General features: G+C 33.2%; 1 protein-coding gene across 1 annotated transcript; it reads right to left on the bottom strand.

The window, feature by feature from the left end:
- Positions 1-345: 345 nt before the first annotated feature.
- On the bottom strand, positions 346-4,344 carry LOC120199249. The gene is made up of 8 exons (XM_039200398.1): positions 3,879-4,344; positions 2,862-2,924; positions 2,048-2,767; positions 1,727-1,861; positions 1,557-1,640; positions 1,195-1,254; positions 1,005-1,091; positions 346-689 (listed from the first exon to the last, which is right to left on the bottom strand). Exons 1-8 carry the CDS (start codon positions 4,284-4,286, stop codon positions 510-512), a joined length of 1,737 nt encoding a protein of 578 aa, XP_039056329.1. The 5' UTR covers positions 4,287-4,344; the 3' UTR covers positions 346-509.
- Between the last annotated feature and the right edge of the window lie 23,025 nt (positions 4,345-27,369).

The raw sequence follows: 27,369 nt of genomic DNA, 5'->3' as shown, positions 1-27,369 counted from the left end.
GTAATGAAAAAAATATTTTGAAAAATATTGATGTTGATGCTATGATTTTGTATCAAAAAAATGCTCGAAGACAATGTTTTCTACAAATTTATGCTTTAATATTTTGTTTTGACATTTTTGAGATGATAATTAATTACTATTTGTTTATTTTAATAAAAAAATTAATATCAATTTTATAATATATATATGTTTTATAATTTTTTAAAATTAAAGATCCATTTTTTTTTATTTCGCCCCGGGCCAAAAAATATCCAGAGCCGGCCCTAACTGTCACCCGCCCAGTAAATAAATCAGTAGGAAGAAAATGATGAAAACAAAGTCAAATTGAGGTGTATATTGATTTTGAACATCTAGCCATATATTGAGGTCATTGTAAAAGTAATATTGGTCAATTCTACTTGTTTCACCATTGATCAACTAGCCTTCATATGGATGTAATATATGTACTATGATGTACTCTGGGTCCAACTATCACTAGGGTCACCGGGTACTCTAAGTCTGAACTATCACTAGGGTCGCCGTTCAACTGTGCAAAGGGGACTAACTGGCTTCTTCTCGGGATTTTTGGGCTTAGTCATGGCTGAACCTACTGTTCCAGCAATCTTTGCAGAACTTGAAGCCTCTATTGTAAGTGAAGATGCCTCATCCCTAGAAGCATACCAGGAGTTTCCACAGGCAATACATTCCAACTGAAACGAGATTTGAAGTTCAAAGAATGTTAATGGCTTAAAAAGAAATTTAAACCAATTAATTACTTGTAATTCTGTCATAACTCAAAATACTCTTGTTCAATATGGTTAGTGAACTTTTTGTCATTGGTCTGAAATCTTATATAAAATTCTAAAACTCAACATATGCAGACTAAACAAGTTTAATAATCTGTACCGGTGCACGTCTGGCTACATGAGGAACATGAACAAAAAAGTGCTAGCTCAATCGAATCCCGGATTCCTTTAATTGAAATAGTAACAGTGACTGGATGGAAGAAGAAAATATGAGATTACCTGGTACCGGTCTCCGTGTCCTGCTTGGATAATGTCCCGTAGACCAACTTTAAATTCCATGCATCTTGAGCACTGAGCATCGGTCATCTGCTTTCACAGTAATAGAACAACCAGAGAGTACATGTCAGCCACATTACAAAAAAGATCATTAAATTCTATGCTTGAACAAAATTAGGTAGAGAGAAGTGACCTGCATGTGCTCCGACTCATCAGGCTCTTTTTTAGTTGTTTCTTCTGCAGTTAAACCCTCCTGGAGTTGAAATCATTGTTATATATTTTTCCACTCCCAACAAATCAAAATCCTAGTGTCAGAAATGCAATAAAGTGGTGGGGAGTAATAGTTAAATGACATTGTTCTGAAAATTTTATAAATAAAAAAATCGAACACACACACGTGCGTGAGTACAGGAAACCATATTATGTTTCATGTGTTCAAGAGTCAATCAGATTCGGCACATTAAATGTTTCCACCTACAAAAGGTATCAACCAGTGTATCTCTCTCAAAAAACAAGAAAGAAGAGAAGCCAACACCTAACAAACTCGGAGTATACCTTTAACTCAATTGGTGACATGTTTAGTATTGTTGAAGGTTCTAATTCTCCTTTAAGTAAACGTCGTGCTAGCAACGAGTTGTTCTGCCAAAAGAAACAAGAATTAACCTCTTATTAAATGCAAATAAGGCAAGCAAGCCGTAGAAGTATGCAAGCAGAAAGCCCTCAACCTTCAGATTGAACTCAAGCTGCCGTAACTTCTGGTTATATTTCTGGAAATCAGAAGAAAGTACATCATGTGAGGCCTTCTCAAGTGCAGTTACAGCAGCAACAGCAGCATCTGGCCATGTAAAAGATTTACCCCACTGCAAAGTGAGAAAGATATTAAGAATTGTGTAAATCATTACATATGAACAATTAAATACCCTATTCTTATTAATCATAAATTTGCAAAAAAATAAATAAATAAATATATTCCTACCCTAGAAACTACTTATAGGCCAAAAAAAAAAACAACAAAACAAAACAAAACAAAAGAAATCACTACACACATTTGAGCTCTTCTCTTGAGATCCATTTGCAGTTCCTGAACTCTTAGTGTCTCTTTGACGTTCCAAGCCATGAGGACTACACATGTACTGAACTCCTTGAAGAAGCCTCACCATCCACTTATCACGAAGGGTTTTTCCAGTTAGCATGTTAGAGTTTGATAAAATTGTGTAGTATTCGGTGGCATTACTTGTACAGCTTCCAGGTGTTTCAGCTTTCAGATTTTGATCAGACCTGGTAGTTCCTTCATCATTCCTCTTAACATCAAGAGGTGAAATGTTCTTTTTTCTGAGAGTTCTTTTCGTCTTCAACTGCTCTTCCTGATCAACAACTGCACCAGCAGCATCAATCTCAATGTCAGCGAGCTCTCCCAGTCGTGATAAAGTTTTCTGAACAAGAAGATCAATCTCATGCTGTTTACTATCCTCGTAATCTTTATCAGTTAGATTCCAAAGCTTGTGTTTCACTGTGTCATAAACTTTTTGCACAATAAAACCTGGGTGCTGTTTACGATTTGGAAGCTGCTTGTGTGTGGGAACAAAGTGCACCACACACTTGTGCATCACGGATTCCGCAGGAACCTCATCATGATGGAAACTATAGAAAAGCTCTCTTGTATCGTGTAACGGCCAGCTTCCACCAGCTTTTCTCTCAGCCTCTTCAGGGCGATAAAACCACTGCCCAGTAACCATAAGGCTCCCATCTTTAGTCTGGGTAATGTCCTATTAAATAGATAAAAGCTCCATTATTTGCAAAGGAACATGACTGAAAAGTCTTTTGGAAATAAAGAAATGGTATACAAGGCAATCCAATTACCTTAATGATAGCCACATAAGGTTTTTGATTTGCATCTTCAGGAACTAAAAGAACAGGATCCTCCTGTAAACCAACACTAATAAACATAAATAATGACACAAAGATCAAAAGGTATAAATCAGAAAAATGGACCATGTATGTGAACAAATAATTAATACCAAGTTACCAAATACTAGAAGCAAACAAAATAAAACAGAATGCCACAAAAATGGACCGCAAGAACCTTCATTAACGAGTCAAAGCAACTCCAAACATAAAGTTATTCTTAACATTCCGAAACAATTAGTTCTACTACCAGCATACAAAAAGACCACATTATTTCCACCCTACTACTACGACAAAATCCAAATCCACCAAAAACACAATAAAATGAACATAATCCCTTATTTCTTGAGAAGGCACGGAAAGTATTATCACTCTTCATAAACAGAGATAAAAACCAAACCCTTCTCTTTAATTCTTCAAATTTTAAAAAAGGAACGTTGAACAAGCACGAAAACTGCATTAAAAACATAGTACTAATTTGCGCTCATGGTTGCAATTGTGGTTGCGTGGCAGTGTCGCAGTTGCGGTTGTTGTGGACTTTACTTTATTTCCTAAAAGTAATTATGATTTTATAGTGTTGTTGCGGTGTCGCAACAACCTTGAAAAAGATTTTGTCGTGCCGTTACACTGCATTGCCGCCACAATTTAATACTATGATTAAAGATACTACAACCTCCTTACAATTTAATACTATGATTAAAGATACTACAACCTCCTTACAATTTAATACTATGATTAAAGATACTACAACCTCCTTGTCTATCATACTAATTGTCCAACAACCAGTAAATCAGACCATAAATTCATATAACAAGAAGCAAATCAGGAAAATAAAAACTAAAACCCAAACGTAGCAAACAATACAAAAACCAAAAGCCTAAGAAAATGCATTACTGCATTCAGAATTCAAACACTAACAAGCTATTCTGAGAAATAAAACAAAAAATATCCCAAATCAAAATAAGAACTTACGATATCATATCGAGTGCCATCAAACTCAAAGCTTCCATAGTGGCTCCTCCTTACTCTCCCTTTCCCAGAAACCCTAACAACCTCTCCTATCGGCTTGGCATCCTCCACAATTTCCTCTTCCTCCGGGTCTTCTTCTTCCTCCTCCGGGTCCTCTTCTTCCTCCTCCGGGTCCTCTTCTTCTTCTTCCTCCGGGTCCTCTTCTTCTTCCTCCGGATCCTCTTCTCGCTTCTTATTCCTCGTCCTCTTAGATTCCATCTCTTCGTCATCCTCTTCGTCTTCTTCTTGTAACTTCATTATCTTCCTCTTCTTTTCTTGTCTATTATCTTCGGACCGGGAGCGCCGGCGTGTCATCGGTACTTCATCATCGTCATCGCTAGTGTACACCTGAGCAACCCTTCGGTTCCCCATTGCTTCTGCCTGTATTTGTTCAAGTGGGGTTTTCTTTCTTCGGTAAGAGACTTTTAAATGATTTTATTAGAGGGAAATTTTAGAATTTAGGAGAATAGAAACACGCTCGCCACGGGGTTGCTAATTGAGTTAAAAAGTTACTCGATAGTTTGAATTTAATCGGTCAGAATTTAATATTTTTTATTTAAATTGATTTAATTCGAGATTTCAATAAATTGAGTTAAAACAAAATTTGCATTACCTTTTTCATAATTTATTAGGGCGTTGATTTTTTTAAACTGATCGTGTATTGTTAAAAGTAATTATAATATATTAATTTAATGTGTTCATGAAACTAGCTTAATTTTAATCTTTCAGTTTAATGTATTTATATATTTGTTATTTTAGAATTTAAACTTTTAAACTATTTTACATAATTTTTTGATATTTTTTTATTAAATTTGTATTTGTATTAAGTTTGACTTAAATGTATCATTATCCTCTAAATAATGTACTTTTATTAAATTGCCCTTGAAGTATTGTTGAATCGTCTTTTTAGTTGGAATATAGATTCTCTTTAAAGTTTCGCTTTGAATGTGTATTTAATTGTAATTTGATGGAGTCGTCACCTGTAACACCCCAAAAATCTATTTAAATTTCTTCTAACATTTGATAATTAGAGAATTCTTTTTCGGCTAGTTTTATTTTGATATTCGATATTTTAAGAAACTATTAGATTCATTTCATCGATTAGATTAAAAATTAATTAATTTTGGTAAAGGTTTAACGATTGGTATAGAATAAAAGTTAAAATTGAATATTCAATTAATAATTACATGCTATATATATATATATATGGATTAGGTGCCCTTGTACTTGATACAAAACTAAAAGTTTTATATCCTTTTTAGATTAACTCCTTGTATTATATATATATATATACACACACACGAAATCAAAAAGATCAGATTAACTTCTTATTTTAGATTAATTACTTGTTAGCCCTATATATTAATAAAGAAAAGTATAGTGGAATACAAGTATTCCTAAAAATTATTTGTTAATTGGAAAATACTTTTGAGAAAGGGTTTTTTTGTACGGGTGGTGAAATAAAAAAAAATTAAAAGTTTAATATCCTTTTAAGTGTTTAAATTATTTCTTAAATTAATTTTTAGTATTTAATTTTTTGTTAAAAATAGGTGTTTAATGTTTTCTCCGTTAACCTTTTAAGTGTAACCGTTAAACCACCTTTAAGTGAGTGTCATGTTTATTTTTTATTTTTTAAAAATATTTTTTTTAAATCTGAAATTGACATGTATTACTTAACGAGTTTTTTTAACAGTAGGCACTTAAAAATATAATGGAGAAAACATTAGACATCTATTTTAACAAAAAAAAAATTAAACACCAAAAGTTAATTTGAGATATAATTTTGGCACTTAAAAGTGTATTAAGCCAAAAAGAAATGTGAATGTACAAAAGCAGCGGCAACCTACTGAAGGTAAATTAAAATGGGACGCCTGTAGGATTAAGAGGCAAATGAAGGGGATTATTTGATGAAAAATAATCTCCGTATAAACTCTTTCGGTGAAGGTTCAAGTAGGAAGGATATTAAACTTTGTTTTAACCCGTAAAAGAAATGAGGTATTTTTTTTAGCATGGTCAACACCAATCGAAGAGAGTAAAAGGATCATGTATCCTCTTTACTTGTCTTCAAGAGAAGAGGAAAGTAAGGCATTTCTAATAATAGAGAATCCGAGATAAAATTGAGCAGTTTTGATTGGGTGAGTATAATATATTTCTTCGTGTTTGTATGTTTTTTATATAGGTTTAAATGCAAAATTGGCCTTCAAAGTATACTATTTGTACTAAGTTATCTCTTAAAATATTTTTAAGAATATTTTATCCTTTAAAGTTTAAATTATTACCTCATTTATCCCAAAACGTTAACTTTAAAAAAAATTAACTGAAAACAAATTAAAACATGCCACATTATCATTTAATTTTGATTTTTTATATGTGAATAGATAAAAACTAATTAAAAATAAAATATTAAATATGTCAAAAACCTTTCTTTTCCCCAACCCACCAATTATTACTATCGTCTTTCCATTTCACCAAATACTCAAAGCTTTCACATTTCCCTCTCTTCTCCAATATCTCCTCCACCTCTGCATTCTCATATATCAAATCTTCTAACACCTTTGTTACACTTTCAAGTCCTAACCTTTTCCTAAGGTATAGCATGTTTCATATAGCAAAACCCCTTCTAACCAAGAGTCATGGGTTCAAGCCTCCACAAATGTCATACTATCTCTAATTTGTTGACACATGTCACCTCCTAATTGAAGGGTTAATTTATTAAATTAAAATTATTACCAAATTGATTGAATCAATATAACTATTGAGGATCAAATATGAAATTATACTAATTTTGTTAACTGCCACTTATGAGTGTTTAATATTACATATTTATTATTATTATTTACCTCTCATTTATTGCTTGGATATTATTGATTTATCTTTATTTTGAGTTTATTTTGGACAGAAGCTTCATTGGATTAATTAGCTTAAAAACTAGCATATATTTAATTTAGGCTTTTTAGTTTAATTATTATGTTATTATTTTATTTAAGAATTAGTTATTTTATTAGAACTCTTATTAGGATTTTTAGTTTGATTATTTTAGGAATTAATTATTTTATTTGCTTAAAACTCTCGAGGTTATAAATACTCCTTAGGTTCAACAGTCGGACCACTTATTGAAATTTATTTTCCTTGGTTATTTATTGAAGTTCTAATTTTCTTTCATCTCCATCTTTCCTTCATTATTTTTTTTTTCACAATGCTAAGCATGATTCAATCCATGTTTTGCTAAACTTCTACTTAGCCAAAGGTTTTTGCGAAACTCAATTCCATTTGTGAGAATTGAATCTTGATCTTCATACATTCATATCGTATTCTTGATTCTCTGGAAACTGGGAGTGGCAATCGGTCATTCTCTTAAAAGTTATTACATCTTCAACATAAAAGATGCATGTTGATTTGAAGACTGTTTTGCTTGAACTTTGGAAATTGGATCGGTTGGTAGTAATTTGGCTTCCTGGGAACAAACTTAGCGGTGGTCCGTTAAGGGGAATCAAGATCGAGCTCGATTCTCTATGAGATGCTATAACTTGAGTCAGGCTTTTCTAGAATTTAAAGTTATTTTGGATCCAACGACGATAGATGTGGCAAGACTAACAAAAATCGAATTTCAAAGATAGACGTGGAAATTTCATTAACTGGAGAGAAGAGTTAGCTGCAGGGGTTGGGCCCTATTGACGGTAACCGAAATATATCACGAAGGGAAAATTTTATTTCAATGATCGATCGAAATTGAGACTAAGAAAAACATGAGGTTATATCATCTTTATTGAATTCTTCTATTTTACCTACTTTGATTATTCTCTCATTATTATCTTTTATTTAGTATTTATTTATTTTTATTAATTTTAAATTCCCTTTTTTATTTTCTTGCACTTGATTCAATCTAAGAAACAACATTATCAAACTTTCTTAGTCCCTGTGGATCGACCCAACTTCTCTACACTACTTTATTTATTTATTTATTTATTTATTTGAGAATTAGGAATTATTTTTATTCGGCAAATTCAAAGCTTGTCAAATTGGCGCCGCTTTCGGGGACTTCGACAAATTTACTAATTTTGTTTCTTGTTTGATTTATGACCAAGAAAAATCCAAGCAAATTAGCAGATTGGGAACCTGAGTTTAAAGAACCAGCCCGAAGAATACTCGCGCATACATTACGAGAAAGGCGACAATAACAACAATAATCTGAACTTAATCCGGAGATACCCTTTGACGTAGAAACCTTATCTGACACTGAAGAAAGTCTATGAAGAACCAATTCCAATGGATCGACAGACAATCCAAGAATTAGCTACGGCACCTCCCGAACAAACACCTTTATGCATCGTATTCCCGCATGGAGAAACACTGTTTGAGCTTAATACGGGGTTAATTCATTTTCTCTCTACCTTCCACAGATTAACAAGTGAAAATATGCATAAACATATCATCGAATTTCACATGGTTTGCTCCAGCATGAAACCACATTGAGTATCTGATGATCAGATTAAACTTCGTACTTTCCTATTTTCCTTAGTCGATATGGCTAAGGATTGGTTATTTTATTCACCACCAAATTCTGTTACTACGTGGACTGATATGGCTTGACTTTTTCTTGACAGGTTCTTTCATGCGGTGAAAAATAAGAGAATTAAGGAAAAGCGTCTTAGGAGTTCGTCAGAAAGATAATGAGTCATTATATGATTATTAAGAACAGTTTAAGAAGCTCTACACTAGCTTACCGCAACAAAAATTAACTGAACAAACTATTCTCTAGTACTTCTATGAAGGCTTAATTCCTATGGAGATAAAGATGATTGACGCAACAAGTGGATAAGCTCTCGTCAACATGACTCATTAAGAACAGTTTAAGAAGCTCTACACTAGCTTACGCAACAAAAATTAACTGAACAAAAACTATTCTCTAGTACTTCTATGAAGGCTTAATTCCTATGGAGATAAAGATGATTGACGCAACAAGTGGATAAGCTCTCGTCAACATGACTCCCACCACGACCATAAATCTAATTTCTACTATGGCTGACAACTTTCAACAGTTTTGCCCAGCTAGTGAACCCTCAAAACGGGTCCACAAGATAAGTACTCTTTCTCCAGAGGATAAAATTGATAAGTTAACTAATGTGGTTCAATCTCTCATTGCATGTAAAACATGATCATCAAGGTTATGTGTACTAGCAAAAATCATCATTAGAATGGATTATGGAGCAATTAGCGATATCTCATGAGAAGTTTAAGAACCGAACTGAAGCACACTTACAAGAGTAGGACAAAAAATGAGTTAACTGGCTTCAATCTTGGGACGATTTCAGTCTTAAGGGAAGTTATCATCGCAGACAGAGCCTAATCTAAGGTAAAACGATAGTGCCATGACCCTTCAGAGTGGCACTGTAGTTGACTTCGAGCCATCCAAAGCGGTTGACGCAAGAAACCAAGAGAAAAAGAAAGAGTAAAAAACATTAGTGTCATATTTTACGTCATTCCTTGAGTAATCTTCTGCACAATCTCCCTATGTCGTTCCACCTCTTTTTTTCGTTGAGACTAGTTAAGTGCAACAAACAAGCCGAGGAGAAATAAATACTTGATTGTTTTTTGAAGATCGAGATTAATATACCCTTCCTCGATATTATAAAAAAGTTTCACGGTATGCCAGATTTTTGAAGGATCTTTGCACGAACAAAAGAAAGCTTACTTGGAATGAAAAGGTAAACTTAGGTGAAAAAGTTTCTGCCATCATTCAACACCTAAGTACAATGATCAATGTATGTTTTCTATTCTTTGTAAAATCGGTGAGGTGTGTATAAAATGTGCTATGTGTGATTTAGGTGCACCAATTGACATAATGCCACTTTCAATTTAGAACTTACTTGGTGTTGAGCCTTTGAAAGAAATAAGTGTGATAAAGAGTCAATGATAACGTATCGGTTAAGGTAAATGATTTTGTATTTCCTGCAAATTTTTATGTCATTGACATGACTATTCAAATACTTCATCCGAAATCTTACTCGGCATACCATTCTTAAGCATAGCTCATACTAAAATCAACGTTAGAAGCGAGATTCTGACAATGGAATTTGACGGTGAAGTTGTCAAATTTGATGTTTACAAGGTGATGAAATATCTCGACTCAATGTCGAATATTAGTTTTGTTGATGTTTTAGAACCTATCGTCGATGAATTTATGGAGACTAATTTTTCTGATGAATTGTGCAGGGAATTAGAGGAAGTCAATTTTGAAATAAGGGAGTTGGAAAAAATTTCCTTTGTTTATTCTGATTTGTGTTTTTCTCCCTCAAAAACTAAGATGTTACCTTTTGTTTTGCATGCACCAGAAATTAAGCTAAAATAATTACCAGATCATTAAAAGTGTGCTTTTTTTGGGAGAATGAACAACTTTATCGGTTATCATCTCAAATAAACTTTCTATGAAGAAAGAGGAGGATTTTCTTTGAGTATTAAAAGAGCATAAAGAACCAATCAAATGGACAATCATTGACATCAAAGGACCCAATCCTTCGACTCCCATACATAAAATCAAAGTCGAAGAAAATGCTAAGCCTTCTCGTGAAGGTCAGAGGCGCTGAAACCCTCCCATGATGTAGGTGGTTAAAAAGGATATCCATAAGCTTCTCAATGTTGATTTCATTTATCTAATTTCTTATAGTTATTGGGTAAGTTCAGTCTATATGGTCCCCAAGAAAACAAGAGTTACAGTATTTGAGAAATTAGAAGACGAGTTAGTCCCCACATGTGTTCAGAATGGGTGGAGAGTTTGTATCGATTACTTGAACATAAACTCTTTAACTAGAAAAGATCATTTTATGCTTCCATTTATTGATAAAATGATTGAACATTTAGCTGGAAAGTCTCACTATTGTTGTCTTAATGGTTTTTCAAGTTTCTTCAAATCACTGTGGCACTAGAAGATTAGGGAAAGACCACCTTTACTTGTCCGTTCGACACTTTTTCTTATTGTCGGATACCATTCAATCTTTGCAATGCACCAGCCACTTTCCAAAGGTGCATGGTAAGTATATTTTTTGATTACATCGAAAAAGATATCGAAGTGTTTATGGACTATTTCACAGTTTACGGTAATTCTTTTGGTGAGTGTTTGTCAAATTTGATGAAAATCCTGAAGCGATGCTTTCAATTAAATCTTGTTTTAATTTATGAAAATTGCCATTTATATGATTGATAAAGGATTAATTTTAGGCCATGTCGTTTCTTATAATGGGATTTTAGTTGATAAACCTAAAACTAACATTATTATTTCACTTTCATACCCCACGACTATGAGGGAAATTCATTCATTTCTTGATCATACAGGTTTCTACGGGAGATTTATCATGGATTTTCTAAAGTAGCACGACCTCTTTGTAATTTATTACAAAAGGATAAGATATTTGACTTCGATCTAGAATGCAAAAGGGCCTTCGATTTTCTTATGGAAAGGTTGATTTCACCTCTCATAATTCAACCACCTAATTGGGATTACCCTTTTGAAATCATGTGTGATGCGAACAATGGGAGCGTAGAAGCTGTGTTGGGAGAAAATATCGAAAAAACCACACATAATCGCCTATGCATCCAAAACTATAGATGTGGCTCAGCGAAACTATTTGACAACAAAAAAGAACTTTTTGCTATTTTTTTTGCTTTAGAAAAATTTTGCTATTATCTTTTGGGAACTAAAATTATTTTTTCTGATCATACAACTTTGAAATATTTTTCGAGTAAGAAGAAGGTGAAACCACACTTAATTCAATGGATTTTACTCCTTCAAGAGTATAATTTGGAAATTAAAGATAAGAAGGGCTGCGAAAATTTAGTTATTGATCACCTTAGTTTATTACCCATCATGGTAGATGATGCGCTGATAAAAGAGGAATTCCCCGAAGAGTATTTATATTTGGTGTAGAGTGTGCTCCTAAGGTATGCAGATATGGTAAATTACTTGGCCACAAAAATACTACCTTCAAATCTATCACGTTCTTAGGTAAGTCGAAATAAACATGAATCTGGATTTTATATATAGGATGATCCATACCTATGGAAACACTATTCTGATCAGGTAATTCGATGATGTGTACAGAAAATGAGGTAATTTTATACTTAACTTTTGTCATTCTTATTCTTATGGGGGCCATTTTGGTTCGAAACGAACTATACATAAGCTGTTAGAATGTGGATTTTTTCTGGCCGACTATTTTTGTGACACTTATGTTTTTTGTCTAGTGAAAAGTGTCAACGTGCAATTAATTTAAGCTGAAGAAATGAAGTTCCCCTTAACTCAATTCATGTTTGTAAAATTTTTAATGTGTGGGGAATTGATTAAATGGGACCTTTCGTTTCATCATTTTGGGAATTTTTACATTGTTCTTGTTGTTGATTATGTGTCTAAATGAGTATATACTAGAGCTACTCGTAATAATAATGCTAAAACCACAACCAATTTTCTAAAAGATTTTATTTTTTCTAGGTTTGGGACACCGAGGACAATAATCAATGATCATGGTACACATTGTGTTAACCGAATTGTTGAAGCATTCATGAAGAATTATAGCGTAACTTAAAGAATTACAACGACTTACCACCCATAGACGAATGGACAAACATAAGTTTCGAATTGAGAAATCAAGTTAATCCTTGATAAAATTTTGAAAATGAATCAAAAGGATTGGAGCTTGAAATTAAACAATGTCTTATGGGTATATCACACCGCTTATAAAGGTCCTATCGGCATGTCCCCGTATCGTTTAGTCTTCAGTAAACCATGCCATTTGCTGGTTGAATTAGAACACAAAGCTTACTGTGCTATTAAAGAATCCAACATGGAGATGGATGTAGTTGGCGAAACTCAAAATTTCATACTCAAGAGCTTGAAGAAATACGAAGGAACATTCATGACAGTGCTCGGATCTACCAGGATAAGACAAAATAATTTCAAAACCTATGAATTTCTTTTAAATCTTTTTCTATTGGGCAGAATGTGTTTCTTTTTAATTCTAAGCTAAACAATTTTTCAAGAAATTACGAACGAAGTGGCTAGGATTTTTTTTCATGACTTAAGTTTTTCCACATGGCACAGTTGAAATTCAAGATGATTTGGGAACTTGTTTCAAGGTTCATGGTCATCAGTTGAAGACTTTCTATGATAATCATCAAGCTTGTGTGATCAAAGAAATCATTCTGGAAGAACCTGTAGTCTAAACCAAGTCGTCAAGCTAACGACGTTAAACAAAAGCACTCCAATGAGAGGTAACCCATTTTTATTAGCTTTTGTTTTATTTTATATATTTTTAGGTACACCAAGTATTTTCTGATCGAAATTAAAATTATGGACACGTCGTTGATTCGAATAATGTTCAATGTTCCTATAACACCGAACAACCCACCAACACTAGACATGGGGAGTATTTCTATCCCTTCTCCTTTACTTTATTTATTTTGTATTGGGACAATAATCTTTAAGTGGGCGGGTAGAGTGAAAATTGCACCTTATTTATTCATGTTGGTTTGATGGGATATCTTGATTCTTATGACTACTGATTGCCTTGGTTGACATGTTGGTTTTTTCATGATCCCTTGTTTTCAAGCTTGAGTTGATATTGTTATGCATGAATAATTGATTGGAGTTGATGAAAGCTTTTAACCTTGTCGTACAATTGTTAGTGTTGCTTAAATATGAGTTTGTGCTTATTTTTCTAGTGATTGATGTTTCTTCAAGTGTGTAATTTTGTGAGGCGATTGTGTGTGGTAGATCATTTGAATGTGATCGGATTGAAAAACCGTGGTGAGGTGCTTGGGTTTCCATCTCATTTCCAGTTTAAAGATTCGATGACGAGTTGAGAGAACATAGTTAAAAAAATAGAGAGAGACACGAAAAAGAAGAAATTTTAAAGAAAATAAAACAAAAGAATAAGAAAAAATAAAAAAAGAGGAAAATTAAGCTCTTGAAAAAAAGAGTGAATGATACAAAAGAGGAGGAAAATAGAACTTACACTCTGTTAATTGCTTATCATTAGAAAACTAAACTTGGTTTGATTTTGTCTCCAAGCAAATAACAAAAGCTCTGCATATGTATGTCTTATTCATTTGGTTAATTGTTGCTTATTGGATTACCTGGCCACTTTTATTTGATTATATTGTCTAACTTCTTCAATCCATGCATGTACTTGGGATTTGACATAAACTTTCGAGTGAATCTTCGATGAATTATGGAAATTGGAACTGATGTATGCTTGAGGACAAGCATTAAATTAGTGAGGGAGAATTTGATGAGAGTTTAATATTACATATTTTATTATTATTATTTACATCTAATTAGTTGCTTGGATATTACTGATTTATCTTTATTTTGAGTTTATTTTGGACAGGAGGTTCATTGGATTAATTACCCTAAAAACTAGTAGATTTTGAAAGTTCATTCAACATCTTATAAAAGACAAGCAGAACTTTATTGAATATTTAATTTAGAATTAACAAGGGACAAGTTTATCCAGAAGATGAAGAAGAATTCAACCAAAAGACTTAAATATTTATCTTTTATGATAAACCTTTTTAATTTAGGATTTTTATTTTCATTATTCTATTATTTTTTTATTTAAGAATTATTTCTTTTATTAGAACTCTTATTAGGATTTTGAATTTGATTTTTTTTAAGAATTAGTTATTTTATTTGCTTAGAACTCTCAAATACCCCTTAGGATCAACAGTTCAAACTCATATTGGAATTTATTTTCCTTGGTTATTTGTTGAATTTATACTTTTCTTTCATCTCCATATTTCTTTCTTCAGTTTTTTTTTTCATTATTTTCTTTTCACGGTGGTAAGCATGATCCAATCAATGCTTGGCTAAACTTCTATTTAGCCAAAGGTTTTTGCGAAACTCAATTCTATTCGTGAGAATTGAATCTTGATCTTAATACCTTCAGATTGTATTCTTGGGTCTCTAGAAACCTGGAGTGGCAATTGATCATTCTCTTAAAAGGTATTACATCTTCAACTCAAAAGGTGCATGTTGATTTGAAGATTGTTTTGCTTGAAGTTTGGAAGTCAGATAGGTCAGTCGTAATTCGGCTTTCACTGAACAAACTTAGCGGCAGTCTGTTAAAGGGAATCAATATCGATTTTGATTCTTTATGAGACACTATAATTTAAGTTGGGCTTTTCCAGAATATAAAGTTATTTTGGATCTAACAACGATAGACGTGACTAGACCAACAAAGATCAGATTTCGAAGATAGAAGTAGAAATTTCAATTAACCAGAGGGAAGAGTTAGCTACAGGGGTTGGGCCCTGTTGATTGTAATCGACATACATCATTAAGGAAAAATTTTATTTCGATGATTAGTCAAAATTGAAGCTAAGCAAAACTTGAGGCTATATCATCTTTATTAAATTCTTCTACTTTATCTAATTTGTTTATTTTATCATTATTATTGTTTTATTCAACATTTATTTATTTATTTTATTCATTTATTTTTGTTAATTTTAAATTCCCCTTTTATTTTCTTGCAGTTGATTCAATCCAAGAAACAATATTATCAAACTTCCTTAGTCCCTCTATAGATCAACCCTACTTCTATATACTACTTAATTTATTTGAGAATTAGGAATTATTTTTATTTGGAAAATCCAACGCTTGTCAAATTGGCACCGTTGCATGTAAGCACTTGTTAAATGTTAACGGTAGATGGCTATAATGAAACCAATTAAATAGTTAGGTGGTCATATTGCACCAACCCCATACTTAGGTGGTCATTCAAGTAGTTTACCCTTTATTTTAAAACTTTTGCATTGTTATGCATATATAGGTGTGAACAAATCTTGACTCCAGAAATTAATCTTTTCGACTCGACTTGACTAAAAAAAAATTCGACTTGAATTGACTTCGAGTTATAATTTCAAATTTGAGTCGAGATATAAAATATAACTCGAATAACTTGTAACTTTTAGTAATCAATGGATTGATTTTCAAGTTTAAGTCAACTCCCTCGATTCTTTAGGATATATGTATATCATATATCACATATGAAAAAATATGAAGAAATATATATGTATTGTATATGATTATAAAGAATCGTTTAAATTGAAATCAAATAGTATCATAATATTATAAATACATATATTCAAATTTAAACAGAAATTCGATCAACTCAGTTCGACTTAAATTTATAAAGGCTTAAATGCACCATTTCCCCCTAAGTATACCATTTATACCGAGTTGCCCCCTAAAGTTTAAATCATTACCTCGTTTGCCCCAAATAATTAACTCCTTTAAAAGGCACAAGGATAAATTACATAATTAGTCATTTAATTATTCTTATTATTTCATTTTGGTCGCCCAATTAGTCTCCTACTTAAAAAATACAAGGGTAAATTATATATTTTAGTCACTAAATTTAAGTTGAAAGCCAAATCAAAACACTGAGTCGCTCGGCCTCTTTCCTAAAAAAATTTCCTTGTCTTTCAAGACCATGACTTTCGAGTTCGTCGCTAGTGAAGAAGACGACCATCACAACTATAACGCTGATTGTTTCTCCCTCCTTAACTCCACTGAAGACTTCATTACCGACAAGAAAGTCCTCTTCATCAATTCGGACCCACCACCCAATTCATCTTCCTCCATTAATAAAGCTTCCCACAATCGAATCATCGATACCAAAATCGATGATTCATTGATTTCTCCATTTTGCCACTATTTCTTTGTATCTTTAGCTACAAACTTCGCACGTTCCCTTCGTGGAGGAAAGTTTGAAGGCAACCCATAGAACCTAAAGTCTATTGTTCATGAAGCTATGTTAGAGAAGAAGGATCCAAATTGTTGATTCTCTTTGATTTGATTTCTTTCTCAAACTCTCCAATGAATGAAATGGGAATAAACAATTTTTCACTACTAATGCTTAGGAATCACTTCCATCAAGAATCACAATCTTCTAACATCAAGAATCAACATTAATAAGTAAATATGCAAATATTCATTAAAAAAAATCCTTACCTCACATACATAACGAGGTCCTTTCTAACACATTGGAAATACTTTAAATTAAAAAGTCGTATTATTTTAATGAATTTCGCTTTCTGCATATACAAAGGTCCTATTTAAAAAAAATAGAAAGAAAATATGGTAATTAGAAAATATGGTGATCGTAAAAATAATATTAGAATATCCTAAATTAAATGATGGTAATTAAAAAAATTGTAATTAAAAAACCTAATTATTAGGGGATTCAATTTAAAAAATTATCATTTTAAAATATTTTAAAATACGCCTCACTACAAAGATATCATCATTATTAGGATTTGATTCATATTTTAAATAAATAAATAATAAAACGTAAAATATCCTAAATTAAAAGATGGTAATTAAAAAACTCGTAATAAAATAATCCTAATTATTAAGAGATTCAATTATCTTTTAAAAATACAATTTTAAAATATTTTAAAAGATCCTCATTAAAAAAATCATAATTATTAATTTGTGATTAATATTTTAATTGAATAAATAAAAAAAGTTAAAAAAATATAATAATCGAATAAATAAAAAAAGAAAATATCACATTTTTATATTAATGAAAAAATATATGTTGAGTTAATCGAATCGAAGAAAAAATATGTTGACTTAATCGAACAAATGAAATACAAAATTATAGCCATTGGAAGAATCAATACTGGTATCAATACTGAAGGAGTATCAGTAGTAAAATAGTTTACTATGAAACCCGTGGTCTTTAGAACGCGAGGTCTCTACCATGTCTGGAATCTTTCCATACCTTGCTTTTTGTAGAATGTGGGGTCCTTGCTCCCCATATATATGTTATTGTATCCTTATATCATACATAAGTGAAAGCAAGCAAACCATATCAATTGCTATCAATTGTATTAGTTAATCGAAGGCAAACAAAACCGGATATAATCTTATTTTTTTAAAATATTAATTAATGTTCTATATATAAAAATATCAAAGTATAATATAATAAAATGATAATTGTTTATTAGGTTCGATGCATAAATATTTTGAACCATCATATTTTTTAGGATCTTTATTTAAACATCATATTAATTTATTTCAATACTAAGTTATAGACTTAATAAAAAAAACTACACGAAGTTACACTTAGTTAAAATGAATAGAAGAGGAGTCTATATCCTTAACTTCGTACTCTGTAGAAATGTCTGATGTTAAGTTTAGTTCCTTAATTTTTTCTCTTTCTCCATTCGTTTACAGGCGTAACGTAGGAGAACTGTCTCTTCGTCTAGTGAATTATTTGTAATAATTCATGAGTGAAGATGAACGTATAATGGTGCTTAGAATGGGTACTTCTTTCACTCTTTTGGGCTTAAGATATTTTTCTATTTTTTATTTCTCATTAAATGCTTCATTTTTAATAAATAGGCCACACATATTTCATACGTGAGTTTAAGGAGCTTCTTCAAGAAATGAGACCCTAATCCAATTTGACCCAAAGATCGATAGATTAAAGTGCCACAAGGGACCATCGAAGTGGCTAACCCAAAATTTGTCATTTTAGAACGACTGTAAACCGTTATATATAAAAAGTCATCCATAGTAACATAAAATAAAGAAGAAATGAATTTGAGTTTACAAGTACGAGGGACCTTTCAAATCATCCAAAATAAAATACATTGTGTTTAAATAAAAATAGAGTTATTACTGAATACAAAAGGGTCTACAATAGTACATGCCCTTTAATATAAATCAATACGTACTCTGAAGCCTAGGCTAAACTAGAATGTTTGATGATGATAACGCTCCACGAATGGTCTCCTAAGAACCTATGCACAAAAACACATTTCGAATGCTGAGCTTACGAGCTCAGTACTATACCAATAATTGTATTGTACTACATGCATTCAATAAATATACATGCTAGTGGCATAGGTATTAAGACATAGAAATGCTGATATAACATGCTAAGGAAAACATCATGGTGTGGCTGGGGGTTCTAAATCTCTGGGGCACACACCCCTCTAGCCTTCGTAAAATAACATTGGGCATCTGGGGTGAGATCTAGAATTGCATCAAAGATGTGCACCCGACCAACTTACTCTGTTGTGTCTAGGGGAATCTATGCCTAGTTGGCAACTGAAGTTCCTTGGCACTAACTGGGATATATCTGAACCGTACAACCGTTATCTATTACAGTAATTCATGTCACCTCACAGTTTCCTGAGAATCAAACAAGGCTAGTTTTATGTCATCCAAGATGTTATTTTTCTAGACATTTTGAGTTTATTTCATGTGCGTTCTGGTATTATTGAGTCCTTAAAATATATCGGTATTGACACCTAAGTAACTATACTAACCTTTGGGTATCGATACCTATAACACCCTAATCTGACCCAACCCGATGCCTGGATGATTAGAAAGTCACACAAACCACCTAAGTGGCTAACCATTTTTTAAAAACATTTGACCAATTCAAAGTTTAAACATATATAAATAACCCAAAATATAATACGTAGCAACCATAAGTATTTAAAATGGGGGAGATCCCAACAAGAGTCTCCAAAATACATAAGTACAAAATAAAGTTTACAACTCAAATAATAACAAGGGTTTATGATAGTACATGCCCACTATAAGACTCGAGACATACTTTACAAGAATAACAAGTCTAGAAACCCCAAATCTAGCAACACACTCCTCAAACTGGCACCTAAGAACCTGCAAACAAAAACACATTCTATATGTTGAGCTCACAAACTCAGTGCCACACAAATAATCTTACTAAGCCACATGCATCCAAAAATTTAGTATGCTACAAGTATGGTTATGGATGTTGCATACATTATCACAACAACAATAGTAAGCATCAAGGTATAGTTCGGGGTCACTTAGCATCAAATAACTCACACCCCTATTTGCTTACTAAAGAATCTTAGGTAATAATTGGGTCATACAACATCATCTTCCCTCTAAACCTTGAGCTGAGTCTGGCTCACATAGCATCAGAAACTCAGAAGACTAGTCTGCTCCTATATAGTACTCGGGGTATGGTCGGGGTCACTTAACATTGGCACCCCATCCAACTAGCATTTATAGTGTCAAAAACTGAATTGGATACATCCATATAATCCTCAACTTAACTATACCAACATTGTACACAAGTAACTCGGGTTTCCTTAGTGTTTCTTGAACGTCAAACAAGGCATAAGTCTTGTGGAATCTTGCCTCATTAAGATATTATGTTATCACACAATTCATTGGTAAAGTTGGGATAAAATGAGCCACGTGTTATCTTGGAGCTTCTATTAATGTAATGTCTCTCTTTGTTTACAATATGATTACAAACAAACCTTTGAAGGATATAAAAATATCAATTCAGTTTGCCGACATATCTGTGATCTACCTGAAAGGACTCTTGGAAAATGTGCTGGCGGAGGAAAATGACTTAATATTTCCCACTGACTTTTATATAATTGACATGGAGAATGATCGCACAAGCACATCTTCTGATATCCTATTGGGGTGTCCTTTCCTAAGTACTGCAAACACAAATATTGACATAAGAAGCGGGATTTTAACCATGGAATTTGATGGTTAGATCATTATGTTTGATGCGTATAAGACAATGAGATATTCTAACAAAATGGATAGTATAAATTATGTTGTTATAATCAATCCTTTTGCTGTTGAATTTTTAAGGACTAATTTTTCTTTTGATCTATGCAGGGAGTTAGAAGATCATGATGAGGTAACCAAGAAGTTGAAAAAAATATATTCAGATTGTACCAAGAAGAAGAAAAGATTTAATAACGGTTTTGCGCGCACACAATGAGGCTATAGGATGGATCATCACCGGCATAAAAGGATTAAGTCCATCCACATGCATGCACAAAATTAAAAATGAAGAAGGAACAAAATTGACCTGCGAAAGCCAACGCCGGCTAAATCCACAAATGATGAAAATGGTAAAAAATGAGATACAAAAACTCCTTGATGCAGATATTATATATCCAATTTCGGATAGTAAATGGGTAAGCCCTATACATGTAGTTCCTAAAAAATAGGAGTTATTGTGATCGAAAATTTTGAAGAAGAATTAGTACCGACACGAGTTCAAAATGGATGGAGGGTCTGTATCGATTACAGAAAGTTGAATTCATTAACCCGAAAATACAATTTCCCTATTCTATTCATAGATCAAATGATAAAAATTAGTCTGTAAGACTCACTATTGTTGTCTTGATAGCTTTCTATTTTTCCCCAAATACCGTAGCTCCTAAAGATCAAGAAAATATGACATTCACATGCCCCTTCGGCACATTTGCTTACTGACGGATTTCTTTCGGACTTTGCAATGCACCTGCCACATTCTAAAGGTGTATGATTAGTATTTTTCTGATTATATTGAGAAATGTATTGTAGTATTCATGGATGACTTCACTGTTTACGGTAATTCATTTAATGAATGTCTATTAAACTTAACAATTGTGCTTCGTCGGTGCCTAGAATTTAACCTTGTTTTGAATTATGAAAAATGCCATTTTATGGTTGATAATAGGTTAATTTTAGGCCATATTGTTTCTTCAAAAGGAATTGTGGTAGACAAAGTGAAAACTGATATAATACGCTCACTTCCATACACCACTACTGTGATGGAAATCCGCTCTTTTCTTGGTCATGTAGGATTTTACCGCAGGTTCATCAAAGACTTTTCCAAAGTGGCACAATCATTATGCAAACTGTTGCAAAAAGATAAAAACTTTGATTTCAATAAAGAATGCAGAGAACTGTTTGACGTTTTAAAAGAGAAATTGGTTTTGACACCCATAGTCCAACCGCTTAATTGAGACTTCCCCTTCGAAGTCATGTGTGATGCTTCGGACGAAAGTATTGGAGTCGTACTAAAACAAAGGATCGAAAAAGAACCTCACGTTATCACCTATGCATCATGAATCTTAGATTCCATAAAACGGATTATTCAACAACAGGAAAATAATTATTTGCTATCATTTTTGCATTAGATAAATTTAGATCGTATCTTCTTGGCACTAAAGTTGTTGTTTTCTCTGATCATATAGCCTTGAAGTATTTTCTTAGCAAAAAATAGGAGAAACCACGACTAATCCATTGGATCTTACCCCTCCAAGAATTTGATTTGGAAATTAAGGATAAAAAAGGATGTGAGAATTTGGTGGTCGATCACTTAAGCCGGCTTCCAATCACTACAGTTGATCCTCCAATTCGTGAGGAATTCCAAGAAGAAAGTTTGATGATGGCACAGAAGTCAATGCCTTGGTTTGTAGATATAGTTAATTACATAGCTACAGGTAAGTTACCATCTGATTTGACGAGAGCCGAAGTAAACCATATTAAAAGAGAATCTTGTTTTTTCATTTGGGATGATCAATATATTTGGAAGCATTGTTCAGACCAGGTAATTTGTCGATGTATTGCTAAAAGTGAGAAAAATTCAATTTTAAAATTTTGTCATTCTTATTCGTGTGGTGGCCATTTTGGACCAAAGTGAACTGCTCATAAAATTCTTGAATGTGAGTTATTTTGGCCTCATATTCTTCATGATGCTTACTTATTTTACAAATCTTGTGATAAATGCCAATGTGCAGGTAATTTGACCCGAATGAATGAAATGCCCCTTAATCCTATTTAAATATGTAAAAAAATTTATGTTTGGGGACTCGATTATAGGGGTTCTTTTGTTTATTCTTTTGGCAATTATTATATAATTCTTGTTGTTGACTATGTTTCGAAGTGGGTAGAAGCTAAAGTCACTCGAAAGAATGATGCCAAAACTAATGTTCAGTTTCTAAAAAATTGCATTCTTCCAGGTTTGGAACATTGAAAACGAAAATAAGCGATCACGACACACACTTCATCAATTGGGTAATTGACGCTCTTATGAAAAACCATGGTGTAACTCATAGAATTGCCACAGTTTATCATCCGCAAACGAACGGACAAGCAGAAATATCAACCCATGAAGTGAAGATTATTCTTGAAAAGATAGTCAAGCCGAATCACAAGGATTGGAGCTTAAAATTAATTGATGCCTTATGGGCTTATCAAACTGCATATAAAAGACCTATTAACATGTCGCCATATCGCCTTGTATTTGGTAAGCCATGTTAGTTGCCACTTGAACTGGAACACAAGGCATATTAGGCTGTAAAGCAATGAAATATGGAATTGGAAGCAGTTGGTGAAGCACGAAAATTACATATACAGGAACTTGAGGAAATTCAGAAAGATGCTTACGACAATGCCGAGATATATAAGGACAAAACAAAAGAATTTCACGATCGAAAATTTACTTTTAAATATTTTTCTGTCAGACAAAAAGTTATTATTTTTAATTCAAAGTTAAAACTTTTTGTAGGTAAACTTTGACTGAAGTGGAGTGAACCTTATATGGTAACTAAAAATTTTCCTCATGGCGCAGTCGAACTTAAAGATGATTATGGTACTCGATTTAAAGTCAATGGACAAAAATTAAAACCATATTATGTGAATAGTCAGGCTTGCTTAATTGAAGATCTCGACTTAGAAGAATTTATAGTCTGAACCAGGTCGTCGAGCTAACGACGTTAAACAAAAGCGCTTTATAGGAGGCAACCCATTGTTTCTAATTCTATTGCATTTTTATTTTTTATTATTTTTTATTTCGTCTAAGAAAATTTCATATTTTTTTGTAGGAACCAAATATTTTTAATAAAGCTTCCACGAGGAAGATATTCAAAATTTTCATTCGAACAATGAGAAATTCAGACCCCAAGAGCAGTAGAAATCACGCAGAAAACTGGAAAAACTTGTTCCAGTGTCGTTCGAATCGTTTCATTAAAAATGGTGCACGTTAACATTCCCCTTAAATTAACTGGTGCATATTAGCTAAACCCAAACATATCGTTCTGCCACCGTATATGCCTCTCCCCTTCTTTCTCTCATTTCACGTGGGCCCCTTATCTCTTCATTATCTTCACTTTTTGAATTTAAAACCATTTTTCTTTTCTACACCACTTACCCAAATCAGTTATCTTTCCACCCAGAAAACCCATCCTAGTTCTTTACTCTCCACCGTGTTCACTGTCGCCAACCTTACTGCGCTATTCCGTTCGTGCCACTATCCTTTTAACCATCCGTTGCTGCTCGTAATGGTTGCACAAGGAACCAACAACACCATCATGTCGCACCACCACCAACCATCCTCAGTGGGCGTCGCCGGCTCAACGTGCCAACCTTTGTTGAATTTTCCAGTGATTTTGACTCACTTCTATCGCCACCAACACTTCCTCTGGTGCGAGGACAAGGCCACTCACCTAAATATCCACCCACCTAAATCTTCACCCGCGTTGTACCTTTCGACGTTCGTACCCACCGCCTCTCTCCACCTCAGACCAAACACTGTTTGCCTTCCCTCTCTGCCGTGCTCACTGTGATATAAGCAAATATACACTCTTCAGGGAAGTGAATAAATAGCCTTATTGTTGTCCTAGTCTTGGAAAGCCAAGTAGTAATGTCCTTGAATTCCAAGTATGGCTGCAACAAAGATGACAATGAGATAGTACTAGTAAATGTAAAAGAAATGGTTAAGTATAACAAGTAATGGAATGAGGATAGAAAAGAGTTGGCTACAAAATTATAAATGAAGATGTTGATGTTCTTCAATGGAGGATGGTTGATGGTGTTGATGTTGAATGTTTGATGGAGATGATAGTGTATCTAAAACACACCAAAGAATAAGCTATACTAGAGAGCAGAACCCCGGTGTTCACAAACTTGCTTGAGGGATGGTAATGGTGTCTTCAACCCACTAGAAATAAAATTTAGGAATTATAAGAATCAAGGTGAAAGGAATGATGCCACAAGTATAGAAATATACTTGCTTAAACAATAAAGTTCTTAAAGAAATTTAAAGAGAGATTTAACTCACAAAACATTATTTTATAATATGAATATGATGATTACAAATAAAAGCAAACCTCTCAACTTATAGGAAATGAGAGGAATTTGTCTAATAGGCATCTTATGTTTCGGCTAAGTACTTAACTCAAATGAAAGTACATAATGCTCTAAGTGAATGGATGAGTCCCTTGGTATGGTGATGGTTCAGCTATCTCTTCAAAAGGAGTCATGTTGTTTTGGCCATGCATGAATCAATCTCCCTTTGGTCGAATGGTGACATGTTGGTTCATCTTGGTGCCAAAATCTTCATTTTCAAGGCATTTGGGTGGTGGACAAATAGGTATGGTGCTTGTCTCATGTCTCTTCATGATTTAGGCCTCTAATAGATGTAACCTCTTCACCAACGTGTACCTTGATGAAAGGGCATCTTCATGGACAACAACATTCATGAAAGGTCACAATTGTTGGAAAGTAACCTTTCATGTTTGAGCTAATTCTAAGGTGAATAAGCTGGAGGTGAGTTAGCCATAGGTGAGTTGTAACATGATGAATGTTTTGGCAGCTCCTTGTGGAAAGGTACCTCTTGGAATGGAAACTATTCGCGAAAAGGTACAATTTAAAAAAATTTGACTTAAGACATATTTGATAGTGTAACTCCCTATCTGAATTGAAGTAATCTTGTAGCTTAAATCTTCAGCTCAATCCAAATATGAGCTCTCTGTTCTTCGAATAACTTTTCACCAAATGTTCCTCATGCTCTCCTAAACATCCCCATGTAAGTTTCCTTTATGTTGCTTTCACCATTTAGCTCCAAAATAGCTATCAAGTTATGGTCGAATGTACCTACACTCAAAACATAAAGAATAAGTTAACTACATGAACTATTATAAAGTAATAAGGATGTGTATATGTAAAGATGTAGACTATAGTATATAATGATAACTTATACCTCACATAGTAATGAATAAGTTATTATCATTATAACTATAGATGTATATATATATATATATATATATATATATGTTATAATAAATGAAATATAAATCATTGTAAATAGAAAGTTTCTCCCCTTGAAAGACTGGAAATACAAAGTTAAACATGATGATGATTTGGATCACATCATTATCCCCTTCTTTTAACCAATTTGTCTTCAAATCGAAACATAGGTTTTCCTTAGTGTCATTCTATGAAATAGACACAATAGGTACCTTTATGAAAAGATTCATGTCCTTTGAATGAATTCTTTAAAGGTATATGATCTAAAAGGAAAGAAAACTTTCACAATTAAAAGCATGATTAAACATAATTAAAAATAAATTGTACTCCCTGTTTGTGTGTGATGGATAGGAAGAAATCATGTCTATTGAAGACATATTGTGTTGAATGGTTATGTCCTTTAACATCCCAATAGTCATGTTTTATGGATCTCCAATAAGTGTATTCATTGAATCATGAAAGGTTATTATAACTCTCAGAATGGAAATGTCTTCAGAATCCTCATAAGTCACGTCCTTTGGATGATAAAATGTCTCTCTTTACCTCCCATTAGACGTATCTCTTGGCTCTTGGAAGGTTGCGTCCCTTAGTCTCCCAATTTGACAAATTGTGTCACTTGGAACATCCTGCAAATCAAAGAAAATTTCTGCATTTTGAAGGTTAGAAATCTTATTCGATCTTGCGGCTTCACAATAAGAATTTTTGTAACAAGAACTTTGAATGCATAAGCACTTGTTTTTGGACTAGTTTCCTCCATGCTAGATGAGGTTTTCCTTTCCTTATGGCCTCAACACTTTGTTTCATTTTGATTTGATCAATTTGAACTTGTCTCAGTGTCAAAGGGGTAAGAACAATCTTCTTTCCACCCTGGTTGAACAAGTATTGATTGGTAAAACAATCATGGATAGTCCTTTTATCATATTGACATGGTCTCCCCAGAAGTAAATGGCTAGCATGCATAGGAACGACATCACATATAACCTCGTCCTTGTATTTTCCAATTGAAAAAGGAACCATCACATGTTTGTTGACGTTGAGTTCTCCTAGTTCGTTGAGCCATTGTAGCTCATATGGACTTGGATGCTTCATGGTTTTTAAACCCAGCTTTTCCACCATGATTGAACTTGCTACGTTGGTACAACTACCACCATCTATGATAATGAAACATACCTTGTCATTCACATGGCATCGTGTATTAAATATATTTTCTCTTTGTGCATTGTCCTCCGTTACTTGTGTACTCATACTTCTTTTAACCACCAGAATGTTTCCTTCAACAGGAGATTCAATTTATATTTCTTCATTAACTTCTTCTTCTTCTTCAGGCTCGGATTCAATGTCACAATTTCCAAGTAAAAGCATGGTGTTTACTCTTATGCCTTGGTAGAGAATATATGACCCAGGAAAGCAACTTCAGCTAACTAAATTTCGCACTTTGCCAATTTCATATACAGTTTCTTCTCACTGAGTGTCTGAAAAACTACTCAAAGGTGAGCATCGTGCTCTTCTCTTGACTTGGAATATACTAAGATATCATCTATAAATATCACCATAAATTGGTCCAGA

This window comes from Hibiscus syriacus, unplaced genomic scaffold (assembly GCF_006381635.1).
Source record: "Hibiscus syriacus cultivar Baekdansim isolate YM2019G1 unplaced genomic scaffold, ASM638163v2 tig00005406_pilon, whole genome shotgun sequence".
NCBI lineage: Eukaryota > Viridiplantae > Streptophyta > Magnoliopsida > Malvales > Malvaceae > Hibiscus > Hibiscus syriacus.
This window is presented reverse-complemented; position numbering and strand designations above follow the sequence as displayed.